Genomic DNA, 15,858 nt, shown 5'->3' with positions numbered 1-15,858 from the left:
GAAAAGATAATTACAGAATAAACCAGGCTGGGGAGATTTGAGTCCACGTGGGTTTTGGGTGTTTCAGATTGATACAGGGACTGCATAATAATGCAGTTTCTTCTTAATAGCAAGATTTTGCTTCATTTCTGTATTTAAGTTGACTTTATCCTGGAAATATATGCCCTGATAAAACTTACTTTAAAAATGTCAGTGGTGAATCAACATTAGTTTGTGAAGTACAGACGTGGACATTTGTGTTTGGAGAGGATGATTTTGAAACTGTTCTGTGACCTCGGGTCATGAGATATTGATACTGATGGGGAAAATGATAAAGTGGTTGGTTGTTTTTAGCATTTCATCACATTTTTGGGTCCTATTTTAAATACAGTCTGGAAATGACTACAAAGACACGATGCTGAATAATTTTAGTGACAGTTTTAAGTCTGTGGCTCATCTGATGCAGTGGAAGAAAATGTCAGTGACTCCTCTGTCTGGAGCTCCAAGTTCCTGAACATATTGCAGAAATAAGCAGAATTTTGAGGAAAATAGAGTATCTAAATGTGGATGTTTTTCTTTTCTTCCTGATTTCTAAAACAGTTTCAGGCTTTGGTACCTTTTCTTTTTAATACTGTTTAATATTTGATTGTCAGTTTCCTACTTATTAAGACAAATGAGAAAGTTTTCCTTTTTTTTTCTTTAATACTAAGAAATATGTATTCTTTTCAATATAAAGAGAAAACAATGTAAAAGTAGATTTGTAATCTTAGCAAAAATTTAAATTTAACATGCAAAATAACTATTACCAAAAGGAATTTTTACTAACAGTATTGATGGTTTTGATGCTAAAAACCCTATAAAGTACAACAGGGCTTTTTTTTGTTGCCTTCTACACTGTCTCTGGCTTCTGTGCTACATTATATTAATACTCTGAAAATTCATCTTGAGGGAGAAGAATTGAATTCCATGGATTTCCACCTTCTCACCTGTGCTATACCTGGCACTGCAGGATGCAGTTGGGTAACCTAATCCTTCCTCTAAGATACTGTTTCACTGGAGTTTAAAAATATACATTTGAAACAGCTCTAATTTTTTTTTTTAATGTTAGAGCGTTCAAAATTGGACCATATTTAAACAACCTACACAGTCAATTATGGCAAACTGAAGGTTTTCTCTTTAAATTATTGCTTTGTGCAATCAAGGCTTTGGTTATATTTTTATTTAAGTCTTTCCTATGTATTAATTGGGCAAAAGAGCTCAAGACTAAGGACCTCCTGGTGTGACAGGGATGTTTCCTCCAGGTTTTACTGCCCCTTGAACAGTTTAAGCTGAGCTTTAATTTTTGGTCCTGAGAGGTGTTTTTGCCTTGAAGAGAAATCAGGTGACTCTGTGCAGTGTTTGACATGTGAACCCTTGGCAAAGGTGCATGTGGATTTAATTAACATCCTCACTAATGAACTGCTGCACTCTGAGGTGTCAGGGAGTAGCTGATTTGTGGAGGAGCAGAAGTTCCTACAAGACAATCTGTCTCAGTGCTGGTTTTATCAGTGAATTCCTGTTTTATCCCTTCTGGCTGCTTATCTTGTCTCAGTAATTCACTTTTCTCGTGGTTCCCTGCTTTGCAATGTCTCTGCTTTTAGGGTTTTTTTGCCTGCAGCACTTGTTCTCCTAAACTGGCAAAAAGCTGAGCTGTTTTGTGCTAAAACCTGCCCTGCAAACATGGCTTTAGGCAAATGTCCACTCCAAAGGCAGTTGGGGTGGGAATGGAGAGCTGGCCCTGCCTCTTCCACCATCTCCCATTAGGGAAACACTTCAAATCTGCTTTTCTGGAGCCGTTTCATTTGCAGGGAGCAAAGGAACCTCAGGGTTTTATTCTTTAACTTGAAATCCACTGCGTAGAAGTCAAGATTTGAAAAAAAAAAATTCTAATTGGATTTTGTTTCGCTAATGAAACAAGAATAATTCCCTGATGGATTTGTGCTGGGTTGTACCTCCAGGCTGCCCTGAGCCAGAAATTGCTCAGGAAAAGGGAGGCATGGGAGGCTTTGCTTATTTATATGCCTCTAAACATGACTTTAAAGGAGGAATAAAGAAATTAATTGGTTCCTGCCCCTGCACAGAACTCTGTTGTGGTTGGGAAGATGGAGCTGAGGGTTTCCATCCTTTTTTCCCCTCACTTCTGTGCAGTGAGGAGACATTCCCTAAATAAATACCTTCAGCTCTTCTGTCTGAACCAGACTAAGTAGAGAACTAAGGAGTGAGGGGGGAAATCCTACACTTTTCAGTCCTGGGCAACATTTGTACTTTCATTTCAGTTTGTACCTCCATGGAATTGTCACGTTTGCACATTTTCATTTGTGCTGTGGTACCTGATTTTGTGACACACTCTGAGATACGTTTGTTTTCCTCCTTCCTGCAATGCAGGAAAACATTCAGTTGGTTTTTTAAGGCTCTAATGGAGAAGGACAATTAAGTTGTCAGTATGAGACACATCATCAGACTCATGATGGCCTCGTGTCATGTTATTCCTTCACTGTGATACAAGGACGTGCCAAAAAAAGGCCTGGGTAGGAGTGTCAGTGTGTAACAATCATGGAATCCCAGAGTGGTTTGGGTTGGAAGGGACCTTAAAGACCATCTCATTCCACCCCCTGCCATGGGCAGGGACACCTTTCACTGCACCAGGTTGCTCCAAATCCAACCTGGGCTTGGACACTTCCAGGGATGGGGCAGGCACAGCTTCTCTGGGCAACCTGTACCAGGGCCTCCCCACCCTCACAGCCAACAATTCCTTCCCAATATCCCATCTAACCCTGATTTTACTGCTAAAACTCTCTGGATTTAACCCATATCTCATTCTCTTTGTTGTACATTCCCTCTCTCCAAATGATTTCCCAAGTCCAGTTGTTACTGCTATAAAAAGAAATTTGGTGTACAGAAGCGTACAAAAATAAATTTGGAGTTGTTGGTCAGAAAATCCTAAATATCCCAAAATCTTGAAGCTCCCACCTTGTAGCCCCTCCCATCCCAGAGCTCCAGCAGCACTGACCACGATCATCTATCTCTGATCTGAAAATTTAGACTTACACTTGAATTTTATTAATTAGGCAAAGTTAAATTTATGTTGTGTTGATTCGAAAAATCAAGGCCAACCACTGAGCCTTCATTAGTGACTAAATCATGGCTTTCACTCAGGAAAAAATGGGAATATTGATATTCTTTGAACCTACCTGTAGATAATGCATGCACTGTTCCTGCATGTGTCGCAGTTCGCCGTGTCCTGACCAGTCCGATACGAAAGCCTGGAAAGGCAGAACATGAAATCATTAAAACCTAATTTCTTTTAACATATTTTTTTGTTTTCTATGATTTTTTTTTTCATAATAATCAGATCTTCAAGATTTTTTTTTTTAAATTTTAATATTGAACACGAAAATCAAGCCATTTAGGAAACCAGGACCACAATCAGTATATTCAGCTTCAATGAAGAAATTAATTTTTTTGGAGGTGGATTAATATTTTCTCCACTTTCACACTGAGCAAACTTAGCATGGAGCAATAAATTAAAACACATAATGCATTATATTAGGAGGAATGTATAGGATATAATAATGCAAAATAGGATATATATAGAAATTTTGTACCTCTCAGTGAAGTCTGTTTTAGGGATGTTTGTGTCTTAAAAGGAAGAAAATGCCTTTTCAATTACATTTCCTGTACTCATCCAGCCTGCAGCTGTGCTTTGTCGTGCTCTGGTTTGAAGTCTCTTACAGCAGTGACTCCTCATTTACCTGTAATTGTCTCTGATTTGGTCAGTTTTAATTAAAAAGGGGTTTTTAAAGTATGCAGCTGCTTTTTTTCTACACATTAAAATAAATAAATAAAAAAGAACAGTTACCTGTCAACATGAATGTCGTGGCGAGTTTAAAATGAAAATTCTTAAGTCAGTATTTATGCATAAGTACTTTGATATTTCTCTGTAAATCACAAATTTAGACTCTTTTAAAGTTATTTTCAGTTTGTTAAATACAAACAGGTATCTGCAAAGTTTCTCCATGGTTGTTTTTAAATGAAGTGGGGAAATAACTCATGTGGGGAACTTTGAAGATGTGGAAGATAGATCCAGTCAGGATTACTTCAGGGAATGCTGCTGAAGGTTCTGCCCTGAAGCCCAGGACCTTCCTCACCCAAATTATTCGATTGACCTCAAATAATTCAGTGTTGCTTTGTTAACAGGGGCATCTCTGCCCCTTCCCTGCCCATGCAGGGGCAGAGAACCTGCTCCTCTGCTTCCTTGCCAAGGTACAGTAATGAACAATCCAGCAGTAGGAAAAAAATGGCCTTATTTTTTACATGACAAAATACCCAGCCTATATAACATCAAGTGTTAATGGGAAATTACACCCAAACTGTTTGATGTGCCTGGCCCTGAGATGAGAAATCAGCATTTCTGAAATGCTGCAGGCTGGTTGTTTAGCTTAGAAAATGATCAGCTGGTGCTGACAATGTCAATTTTCTTAAATATTTTAAAGGTTTGAAGATGTGAATATGGGTAGTTGGAAGTTGTGTTGTAGCCAAGTGCTCTGAGGCTCTGGGTACAGCTCTTGGCACTCTGGTGGACAGACAGAAGTTCACAACAGGGTAAATCTACTTCTTTTAAGACTTCTTTCCTTCTAAAAGCCAAAGGCAACGTAGAGTTCTTGCTGTTCTAGATGATTATTTGGCCTCAAAAGTTGCTTTTTATTTGGAGGAACATGCTCAGATTACCTAAATTTTAACATAACACCAAAGGCAAACCATAGTATCATGGAATGGTTTGAGTTGGAATGGACCACAAAGATCATGTAGTTCCATCCCCTGCCATGGGCAGGGACACCTTTCACTGTCCCAGGTTGCTCCAAGCCCCATCCAACCTGGCCTTGGACACTTCCAGGGATGGGGCAGCCACAGCTTTTCTGGGCAACCTGTGCCAGGGCCTCCCCACCCTCACAGCCAACAATTCCTTCCCAGTATCCCATCTGACCCTGTCCTCTTTTGGCTGAGCAAAAGAACTACAAAGCAAAATGTATTCTGTGCTATTTCTGATGGGGGAAAAAAACAGCACTAGTTTGTATTTGCTTGTACTTATTATGCTCTCTCGGAGCAGAAGCAAGACCTGTTTTTCATTTCCCCTTTTAAAAGTCTTTCAGAAGTCGACATTCAAATGTCACTGCTGTTAAACTTAGACTTGTAAAATGTTTTTTTTTTTTTCCCAAGCTATTGATCAGATACTAAAAGCTCTTACTAAAGATACAACATTTAAAGTCTACAGATGAGTTGGTGAAGGTCTTTATTTACTGAGGATATAAAGAATAGTCAATAGTTGCCCTCAGAGGAATGTGCATGACTCTGTGAGGGCCTCTTTATAGGTAAAGCCATAAACATATTGTGGTAGGTGCCACATTCTTTTGTCTTTTTGTTTAAAATTGGTTTCCAGTTGGGACATTTTCATTCATCTCTGTAAGCCTGCAAACAACCATTCAAATTAGTAATTATCTGGCTTGTAGATTAACAACCTCCTCCTGTGCCAGTCTCTCCTCCTTCCACACAGGTTTCTGCTGATCATGTTCAGCCTCTGCTCTGTTGCTTGAGAAATCATTTAATAGTAAGAGGTTTTCAATAAAATCTTCCGAGTTATAGAATCACAGACTATTTGAGTTTAAAGGGACCTGACAGCCCCTGCAGTCCCACCCCCTGCCATGGGCAGGGACACCTTCCACAAGCCCAGTCCAACCTGGCCTTCCCAATATCCCATCTAACCCTGATTTTACTGCTAAAACTCTCTTTTCTCCCCTCATCAGGGTGTTTGAGACCCGTGGTGGTCACTGTAGGACTGAGAACAGAGGAGAAGGTTTTGACATAAGCAAAGGGGGTGGAAGAAGATGGATTTTAAGGCCTCTTGCAGCTTAAACCAATCTGTGATTCTATTATATGATGATCTTTAAATGCACAATAATTCCAGATTTTCATATACTTAAAAACATATTTGCTAGTATAAGGCAGCCTCGTTAAGCTGATGAAAATGGTCCTTTGATATAAGGATTTAAAAATGAGATGATTTTTGCATGATGAGTTTGAAATCCTGATTTCTCAACTGACACATTCAGCTCTGCTTGTTTTAGCATCATTGTCCTTCTCAAGCTCCACTGGTTATGGTGATACATTCATTTTCTAGCTGGATGTTATTTTTCATTAAATTTTCTTAAAGCAATATTTTCCTCATTGAATAATTTTAGTTTTTCAGAGGTGACTTTTTACATATTTAGTAATGTTGTCTTCTTTGAACCACCCTGTTAGAATTCTCTGTAAGCCCCAAGAACACCCCATGGTGTCCCAGTGTTTGGTTTCCATCAGGCACTTTCAGAGCTCTGTGTTCTGGGAGTGTGTTAGTACAGTATAAATTCAATTATTTCTATATAAATTAATTCTGTTGTTGATACCCCAGGGCTTTGGACTTTTACTTTCTTGTTTTCACATAATTATCTACATAAACACTTGCATGGAATTCATCTCCTTCATGCCAGCAAGGATTTCACTGTTGGCAGAGCATTTCCATGTAAAACTTAGGCTGATTTGCAGTGCAGAATTCCTGAAAAATAGAGTTTCTATCAGCGTTAACTGCTAGAAACAGTTTGTGAGCACAGTCCGGATACCAGGATAAGGAGAGCAGAGTTCTGGGTGATGATGCAGTATTTTGAATAAGCTTTTTTTTTTCTTCCTCTTAAAAAATATTTGGAAGGCATTCCAGTGTAGGAGAGTCAGGTTAGAGACCAAAAACTTGGTTGTTCTTTAGTAGACCAGTGATTATTTTCGGTAAGAGGAAATCCCTTAAAATGGGAAGTCTTTCACAAAACAGAGATTCCTACAGAAAATCTGTCATCTTTTTAGAGAAATGCAAGTTGGTTTTGGTCTGGTTTAGATCCAAAGTGGAATTCTTCCCTTGGAACTGAGGGAGATGCCTGGGAGCCAGGAGTTCCCTCCGAGCTGGGACTCCTGTGGGCATTGTGCTTCACCTAAAGATAATCTCAGCACTAAGCCTTGCAGCTTGTTGTATTAATCTTAATATCTTGATTTTGAGAATCCCTCACTGGTTTATGTATAAGGATATGACATTTTTTAACTCCAAGCTCAGTCTCTCCCTTTTTCCATCCAATCTTCAGGATGGTTCAGCATAGTTGCCGTGAGGTTGGGCTTGACCTGTCCGGTGTGAGAGTTGGATGTGCCTGTAATCCCAGAATCACGGAGTGGTTTGGGTTGGAGGGGACCTTCAGGATCAGCTTGTTCCACCCCCCTGCCCATTGCAGGGACACCTTCCACCAGACCAGGTTTCTCCAAGCCCTGTCCAACCTGGATGGTGGTGCTGGTACCACAGCGTGAGGGCACCATGTGCCAGCTTTGCCTTCTGACACGAGTTCCTTCTCAACATCTACTTCTGACTTCAGGAATAAGACCCAAATCTAGGCCTTTCCCCTATCAACCAGCAACATGGTCTGGTGGAAGGGGACTGGGAACTCCCCAGTTCTTCCTCATAAAACAAAAAATCAGAAACATAAAAGTGATCGCCAAAGAAACGTCAGAAAGATGTTCTAGTTTATATTTGGGGAAATATGCATCTTGAGGGTGCTGAAGGAGATGTGTTGGTTTAATTAGGTTGCTTTCCAAGTTAGTTGGCTACAACCTGTACTACCTTATGGGTTTTCTTTCCCAAAAACAATGAAGAAAATAGACTTGAGTAACTGTGAGGTTTTCTTTTTTTTTTTTTTTTTTTTAGTCCTATCACCATAGCAAAATGTGTTACTGTTCATTCCTGGTTTGATGGGATGGATGTTGATCTGTGAGAAGGGAACTGCAATGTGTAATGAACTTCTCTAGGATTCATGTTATTCCTGTGGTTTCCTGCTGCTTCAGATCTAAAGTGTGTTGATGTGCACTAAGGAGAAGTCAGTACTGCAGTAGCTTCATCCTTCCATACCTTACATCCTGGATTTTCTGTTTCCATGTGGCTGTGCAGAGATGGGCAGGTCACAGAATCAGAAAATCCTAGAATGGTTTGGGTTGGAAGCTCATCTCATTCCACCCCCTGCCATGGGCAGGGGCACCTTCCACTATCCCAGGTTGCTCCAAGCCCCATCCAACCTGGATTTGGAAGTCCTTCCCCTTGGGAAGGAGATCTCATCTCCACACCAAGTTTTCCACATATTTTTCCTGTCTACATTTCATATTATTTTCAGGAGGCTTTCATTTTATTGCAGGGTTGGTTTTTTTTTTAGCATTCTGGGCACAACCTGAACTTAACCTCAATTAACACTCCCAAGTATTAAAATATTATAATGAAGAGCAACCATTTTGCTGACATGGACTGGCAGTAACTAAGAATAGGCTGCAATTTTCAGAGCAGCCTAAGGGGATTACACCCTCTAAATCCCTGGGAAACCCAGAATTTGTGCACTTGCTTGAGGCTTTTTTATTTAAATACCAACTGTAACATCAAAATCTTTGCATCTGAACATTTGTATAAATTAGAGCCAATGTCGAGCTGAGAGAGGGAAGCTTGGATCTGTGTGTGCTGATTTGTTTTTAAATGGACACCTATTAAAAACAAAGCAAAAAAGCAATTTAGAAGGCTAGGTCTCTTACATCTGGATGTCCTCCCTTGTCTGCTATGATGTAGGGAATATTTGAGATTAATTGAGTTCCTTAATGGCACAATTTTCCAGAAGTGGCTGTGCCTCAGAGTGTGTTGATGCTCTGATAGATATAGATCTGGATGATACTTATGCTCCTCACACTTTTGATGTATCATCAGCACCAAGGAGGATAAACAGACTTTGAGAATTTTTCTTTCTCAATGTTTTTATTACAATATAGTGAAACAAATGATCTGAAGCAGGCAGGGGGCCTTTGAAGTGCTTTGGAAGTGACAGTTCTGGCCGTGCTGAACAGCTGAGGAAGTGCAGACCATGGTCCTGCTTAAGGCTTTGTATAAATGGGAATTATATTTCCTGGTCCTGCTGGGACTGTTTATAGCACAACTAGTCAAACACACTAATCACAGACTAGTTTGGGTTGGAACGGACCTTAAAGATCATCTCCTTCCACCTCCCTGCCATGGGACAGCTTCCACTAGACCAGGTTGCCCCAATTCCTGTCCAACCTGGCCTAATGTTCCCTGTCTGTACAGAATAATGCTTTAAAAATCAGTGGTTTGGTGGAGAACTTCTTAAAGCCTTTGTTTCCTAAAGTATTGCAGAGCTAATATTGCTAAAAACTGTGTTTCAGGAGAAAATTAGCAATGCTGTTATTAACATAATTTGCCTTTTGGCAGAATAAGATCACTGTGCCATGAGTGGTTTAGTTGTCCTTATGACTTCAATAAGTCATGTTTTAGCCACATAAAGTGCAGGAAAATCTCTTTTATGTCCTCTGTAGGTTAAAATAAATCCTGCTTAGCCACAGAGGTTTAGTCTGACCTAGGAAAGATTTGCCATTTTAGCTCAATGGAAACCTCCTAGAAATGCATTTGTGTCAGCAAAATCCTGTTTCTGTAGGATGAAAACCTCTGGTTACCTTAAGAACTTCTGTTCTGCCACCAAACCAGCAGGTCTGTGCAGGTGCAAACACCTTGGGTCAGCCTTTGGCTCATGTAAAACTGTTCTGAAAAGTCACTTGCCCAGGAGAAAAAAATTGTTTTAGCCTTTCTGCTGCTGTGTTTTCATTAAGAAGATAATTATTAATTAGCAGTTTTCATTTATAGATGAGAGTGATTCAGCCCCAAAAACTCAGGAATGATGCTGTGCTTTGAGCAATCACCTCGAGGCTTTTCTGCTGGATGGAAACATGAAATTGTTCTGTGTTTTTCAGGGGAGCTTTGAGGTTTCAGGTTTTTTATGGTTTTCCTCCTTGGTTTCACCTAAAAATGTTTCCATTTTCCCTGCTTTTTTTTTCTATTCTTCCTGTTTTCCTTTGGTTTTGTTTTCCCCTGGGAGTTGGGAAGCCCTCAGAGAACCACAGAGGTCGAAGTGATCCCAGCTTATGTGCCCCTGGCTGGTTTTCTTTAGGGAGTCACTGAGGATTAAGTAAATCTTATTGAACAGTTTCCCTCTCTCCAACAGACCATCTCCATGGGCAGGGACACCTTCCACTAGCCCAGGTTGCTCCAAGCCCATCCAGCCTGCTCTTGGACACTTCCCCACTTGAACACTCTTTCCTCTCTCCCTTCTTATTCCAGGGCTGATATTATTGATTTGGTTTCTGAAAATGCTCTGCAATGTACAGCAGCTCAATGGTGACATTTTTCAGGCTGTTTCCAAGACAGTAGTTTGTTGTCTTTTCCTGAATCCTGACAGTTGGAAGCAGATGACTAATTTTCTTTTTGAGGTATTTGCACTGTGGGTGTATGGCACGACTCCCACAACAGCAATTCAAGTGCTTTCACCCTGTAAATACATTTTGTATTATACTCAGGTTAGTCAGGGAGTGTTTTTTAAAAAAAAAATAAAATACATATTTTAATAGGGCGTTGAATGATTTAAAAAACCCACCGAGAGTGGAGAGAATTAAAACATATTTCAAGTGAAATCACGAAATCTTACAGGAATTAGGTGGATACAAGGTTTTGTATCTCTCTTGAATATTTGTGCCTCTGTTGTCTCATCAGAAAAATCAGGAGGATAATTAAAATGTCAAATCTTTGTATTAATAATAATTCAGGGAATTTGTTTGCTCTGGCTGAATAACAACTGTATTGATGGTGTGTAATTGTTAGGCCAAGCACTTCCAGGAGTTATCTGGGAGCACATTGTGGTAGTTAGGCTAAGATGAGGTCTGTTCCTTCATCCCAAATCTCTCTGCTGTGGTTTCCTCCTGACCTCGGGGCTGTTTCTTGGGTGCCCTGAGACTCCTGACCCCACAGCTCATCATCAGATCTGCTGCACCATCCATCCTTTACTGCAGCTTCAGTGTGGTGATGTTCCTTTTCCCACTTCCCAGTGCTCTTCCACCCCTAAATCCACTGAATTTTAAGATTAATTTTTTGGGAGGAGCTTGTTCAGGGGTGAAAATCCATCCCTGCTGCTCCCACCCTGAGTTCTTCAACTACTCAGGGTGAGTAACTCTTAAAACACAACTCCTTGGATTTTGCTTGGCTTGGACATTTCAATTAAGTCCTGCTCACAGGCACTGTTTCTCTAAAGGAGGAAGGATGTGAGAAATACAATTTTGGGGTATTTTTTCATTAATTCAATGTGATGAAGATTTCAGTACAAGCTCAAACACCCCGTGTACATTATATCTCTAAGCCTACACTGGCCTAAAATAATAACTACAGCAGCCAGGCCTGTTTAAAATTAAGAATAGGGAGCACATTTGCTGGCCACTGATCCTGCAGCTTGTGTGGAGCTTGTGCCTGGTGTCCAGGGAATGACTGGATGTGGCCCTCAGTGCCCTGGGCTGGGTGACAAGGTGGGGATCGGGCACAGGGTGGACTCCATGGGCTGGGAGGGCTTTTCCAGCCCCAGGGATTCTGTGATTCTGTACTTGCAAGGATGGGAAACTTCATGGAGAAAAAAATCATCAGTGCTGAACTCTTTCTGTTGCAGCTTGAGATGGTCTTGGTACTTTGTTTTCTCATCTCCTTAAATAATGATATTTGAGGCTTTACTGCAGTACAGGAGAATCCACAGGGCAGAACTTTGGCAGTTGCTTGAGCTTTGTACACAGCTACAGATCCCATCCCTGGGAATTTTTTCTGAGCTTGCATGAATGACAATGAAGCAAAGAAATGCCCTCTAATTTACCAAAGAAATGAGCTAAGTCATGCCAGGTTCAAACTACTCCAGAGTGTAAACTGCCTTGTTAGTGCCAGAATACCTCTGCTGGTCTCTAAATCCAGCCTCTCCTGAGGAATTAGTAGACCTCACACACCTTCTGTGGTTTCAAGCTGAAAGAAGGTGGATGTAGATGTGATATTGGGAAGAAATTGTTCCCTGTGAGGGTGGTGAGGCCCTGGCACAGGTTGCCCAGAGAAGCTGTGGCTGCCCCATCCCTGGAAGTGTCCAAGGCCAGGTTGGATGGGGCTTGGAGCAACCTGGGCTAGTGGAAGGTGTCCCTGCCCATGGCTGGGGGTGGAATGAGTCCTTTCCCATCCAAACCATTCTGTGATACTGGAAACAAGACAAAAAATGGTACTGTTCCTTCATCCATTGTTCATGCAGCGAGTGGGGGTGAAAAACATCCCCTGTCATCATCCTATCAATACAGAGGGCTCAGCACAGCTGGGCATGTTTGGAGATGTTTCCAGCCTCCCTTGGAATGGGACTTTTCCTTCCCAGTCGACCCGTAACACAACTGATCCCTCCAGTGCTGCTCCATGACATGCAAAAACCATCACCACAAACTCTCATGGAAAGCTCAGAATTGTCCCAGTTTCACTCAAGTATTTTACAAACTGCTGCTTTTCCCAGGGCTTGCTTATAACATGGAAAAATGGTTCCATGACAGGGAATTTTGTCTTCAAAATTCCTCTGTTTGGCAAAGCTCAAAGAGAAGCCCATAAGAGCTATGAAACAATGTAGAAACTTTAGGTTTTTTAAGATCTGAGTGAGAACAGTTCCTGGGTCTGTAATTAAGAACCCAGCAGTGACACAGAGGTGGGATGCAGGGAGGATGGACAGATCCAAGCCTGGGAAGTCCCGACTTAAAAGAGAAGTTTTCCTCAGTCCACAGATCCCAGAATGGTCTGGGTTGGAAGGGACCTTAAAGACCACCTTGTTCCACCCCCCAGATCTGAATCCAGCTCAACTCTCCATCATCTCTGATGTTTCTTTACCTTCATTTCCCTGGGTATGTTACACAGGAGTTTTTTTAAGACTGAACTGCATGTTCATGTCCCAGATCTGGAACCCGGGGTAGCTGGAGCCTCAACAGTTTAAAAACAAAACACTTCCATCTTCAGGCAAGTCTTCTTCCTATTTTTTCCCCATTTTTCCCCAGTCAAGAGGAGAGATAGTTGTACCTCTGTGTAAGCACAGGGGCTCAGGAGCAGCTGTCAGTTAGAACTCTGTTGTTTCATCTCCTGGTGAACGGAGAACAGTGAGAAATTTAACACTGGAAAGCTCCTTTTGGTCTCATTTTCCCTGCCTGCACAGGCACCTGGCTCATGGCTCTGTCTCTTTGCATCCTGATACTGCCAAGAGCCAAAATGCAGTTATTAAAGGATTATTCTAATTGTGAAACCTGGGAATTCAGTACCTTGTCATCCTTTTTTAAAAGAAGACCGATTTAGCAGGAAAACTCTCCTTGCAGGTGTTTTGGGCAGCTTGGTGACATTGGAAAGCTCCTGATCCCTGGTAATTCCTGTGGATATCCTGAGCAAGAACTGTTTGCTTACACTGGTTTTAATCCTTCAGTATAAGACTTCACCAGTGTTTCCAGATTTGAATTGTGGCAATTTGCTTTTCTTGGCCTTCGTGTCCCTGTGCTGGAAAAGTCCTGAGCCTTAATTTCCCTTCAGAGCTGCTGATCCCGACTGAAACAGGGAAGTGTGGTGGGGAATGACATTTCATCTTGGTTTTAAAGTCCAGTGAATAGCAACCAGATAGAAATCAAATCATTTTTCTGAGCACTTCAAGTACTTTCCCTTTGAATTGTGCCAGTCCAGTGTATGCAGATAAAAAGCTGGACTGTATTAGCAAAGTAAGTTATATTTTCTGAGACTCAGAACGTTCTTAGTGTCTTTTTTTATTTTTGAGAAAACAGAGTATTAAGATCAAATAATTTTGCTAAAAAAAAAAATATTTTTTTGATCTTTTTTTCCCTGGACTGGTTGTTGGTAAGGGTTCACTTTTCCTTTTCGTCCATCATTTGCTTGTTGAAAACCTCCCACCACTTCATTCCTCACAGAGGATGGATATAAACTGGCTGTGACAGCAGGATTATTTAAGTGCTCTCTATCTTAAACGTTATCGTGTCCAGGTACTCTGAATTATTATACATTAATGCTCCAGGATGTCTGTGAACTGTGGAAGTTTGACCTTTTTATCCACTCTGACAATCTGATCTGAAGCTTTGATTATCACCAACAGGATAAATGTGTCCAACTCTAATGAAAAATCCTATCAAAAATATAAATCTCATCATGTTTTGAAGGCCTGTGAGTTACTGTGCTCTGAGATACTCATGTTACCTGCCCTTGTAGCTCTAATTCCAGAGTGATTTTAGTGAGCTAATTCAGAAAAAAATGGAATATGAGGTTAAACCTTGGCTGATCTTGGATCTTTTCCCTTGAATGATACTGCATCTTTCAGTGATCAGTCGTAATTAATCAGGTTTCATTTGTTTTTTCTTTGAATAAGAGAATTTTAAGGGCTCAAGGGTGGTCATATGGACTGACAGCAGGTGTTGAAATAATTCCATGAGGAAATAGGGAGTTTTGGGATATGATGGAATAGTTCCAGTGAGGAGGTGTCAGTGTGTTGGGAGGAAGCATGGAAGGGCTGGTTTATAACTTGGAAAACCAAATTTCTCATGGTGAGGGCAGGTAAATGGATTTTTGTGACATCTTAGCACTGATCCTGCTTTGGGAGAAGGGGAAATGAGCATCTGAGGGATGAGCTGTACTTGGGGAATGAGCACAGGACAAGGAGATGGGATCCCCACAGGCAAAGAATTTGGCTTAAAAACTGCTTTAGGGACCTAAAAGAAAACACAAATGGTCTTTGAATGCATTTTGCTTGGTTATACTCAGAGTTTAGTGTGACACACTCCTTTTGGGCAGTGGTGAAGCCTGACAGAGCACCTATTAATAATTAGAATTAACTGTACACTTCCAAGAAGAGAGGGAATAGTTACACAAATGACTTTAAGAAAAGGCACAGAAGGGTGTTCTGCTGCTGTTGGAACTAGAAAATAAAAACTGCTTCTAGGGTAGTCAAATGCTTCACTTTAACACTGATCTTTGTGGAAACAGCTGAGAAAATGGTAGGTGTGGATTAGAATTTTAAAAAACCCCAACAAGCACTCAACCATTAACGGCCCAAGGATCACAAGATCCACAAAGTGCTGATCTGTGCAAAAATTACTCCTTTTCCTTGGCTAAGGAAGATGCATCCAAAGAGATTTTCTGGCTCTGCCTTGGGAAGGTGAATTGTGACAATCTCCAAGGTGTTTTGGTGTGTCTGTGTGTGGGAATGAGCTGTAAATGATGCATAATCTGAAATACAGCAACTCCAGAGAGGGGAAAGGAAGTGTGAGTGCTCCAAAGGGACAGGGCAGGATGGATGAATATAAAGATCCCAATACTGGAAATAAAGGCATTGATCATAGTCCTCTTCCCAAGGGCTGCTGTTACAGACTCCAAAATCTGGTGTCACTCACAGTGTGACACAATTTGTGCCTCACAGATGGAATGAGCCATGTTCTTTCTGATTTTCATGTATTTATTTGCAGAGCAGCTGCCTCCTTCTGTTCAGCTTATCTAGTGCTTCCCTGCATTTCCAGGCTTGCTCTTAGAAATGGTTCTGTTAAACCTCTCCTTTGCCACGTCTGTAATTAAAAAAGCAAAACCAAAGAGGGGGAAAATCCCTGTCTGAACTGGCACATTCCTCCCAAAGGCTGGGCTTTCAGGGGCTCTGCTCTTGTGAACTCTTTTAAACCTTCTTCTTGTGTGAAATAAGGAGCTCCCTGGGTTTTGGGGGGGTGTGGATGGATTGAGCGAGACAGCAGAGGTTGTTACTGCCTTTATTTGCCTTGTCTCCTTGGGTTGAGCTGAAGAGCTGGGCTGGCTCCTGAAAGGCAGCAAAGCAAACAATCTGGGCAATAATTGCTTTGGCTCTCTGACTTTCT

At 41.2% G+C, this 15,858-nt stretch overlaps 2 protein-coding genes across 3 annotated transcripts in view; one reads left to right on the top strand and one right to left on the bottom strand.

Moving 5' to 3' along the window:
- DOCK1 (dedicator of cytokinesis 1) overlaps window positions 1-15,858 on the top strand; it is a 278,858-nt gene that overhangs the window by 98,338 nt on the left and 164,662 nt on the right. The window lies entirely within an intron of this gene.
- Window positions 1-15,858, bottom strand: part of INSYN2A (inhibitory synaptic factor 2A) — a 42,634-nt gene that overhangs the window by 9,036 nt on the left and 17,740 nt on the right. Inside the window, exon 3 of the mRNA XM_064663543.1 lies at window positions 3,210-3,281. Within this exon, the coding sequence (XP_064519613.1) occupies window positions 3,210-3,281 (72 nt within the window). The remainder of the gene's footprint in view (window positions 1-3,209; window positions 3,282-15,858) is intronic.

The sequence above is a fragment of the Pseudopipra pipra genome, chromosome 8 (genome assembly GCF_036250125.1).
Source record: "Pseudopipra pipra isolate bDixPip1 chromosome 8, bDixPip1.hap1, whole genome shotgun sequence".
In the NCBI taxonomy this organism is placed as follows: domain Eukaryota; kingdom Metazoa; phylum Chordata; class Aves; order Passeriformes; family Pipridae; genus Pseudopipra; species Pseudopipra pipra.
This window is presented reverse-complemented; position numbering and strand designations above follow the sequence as displayed.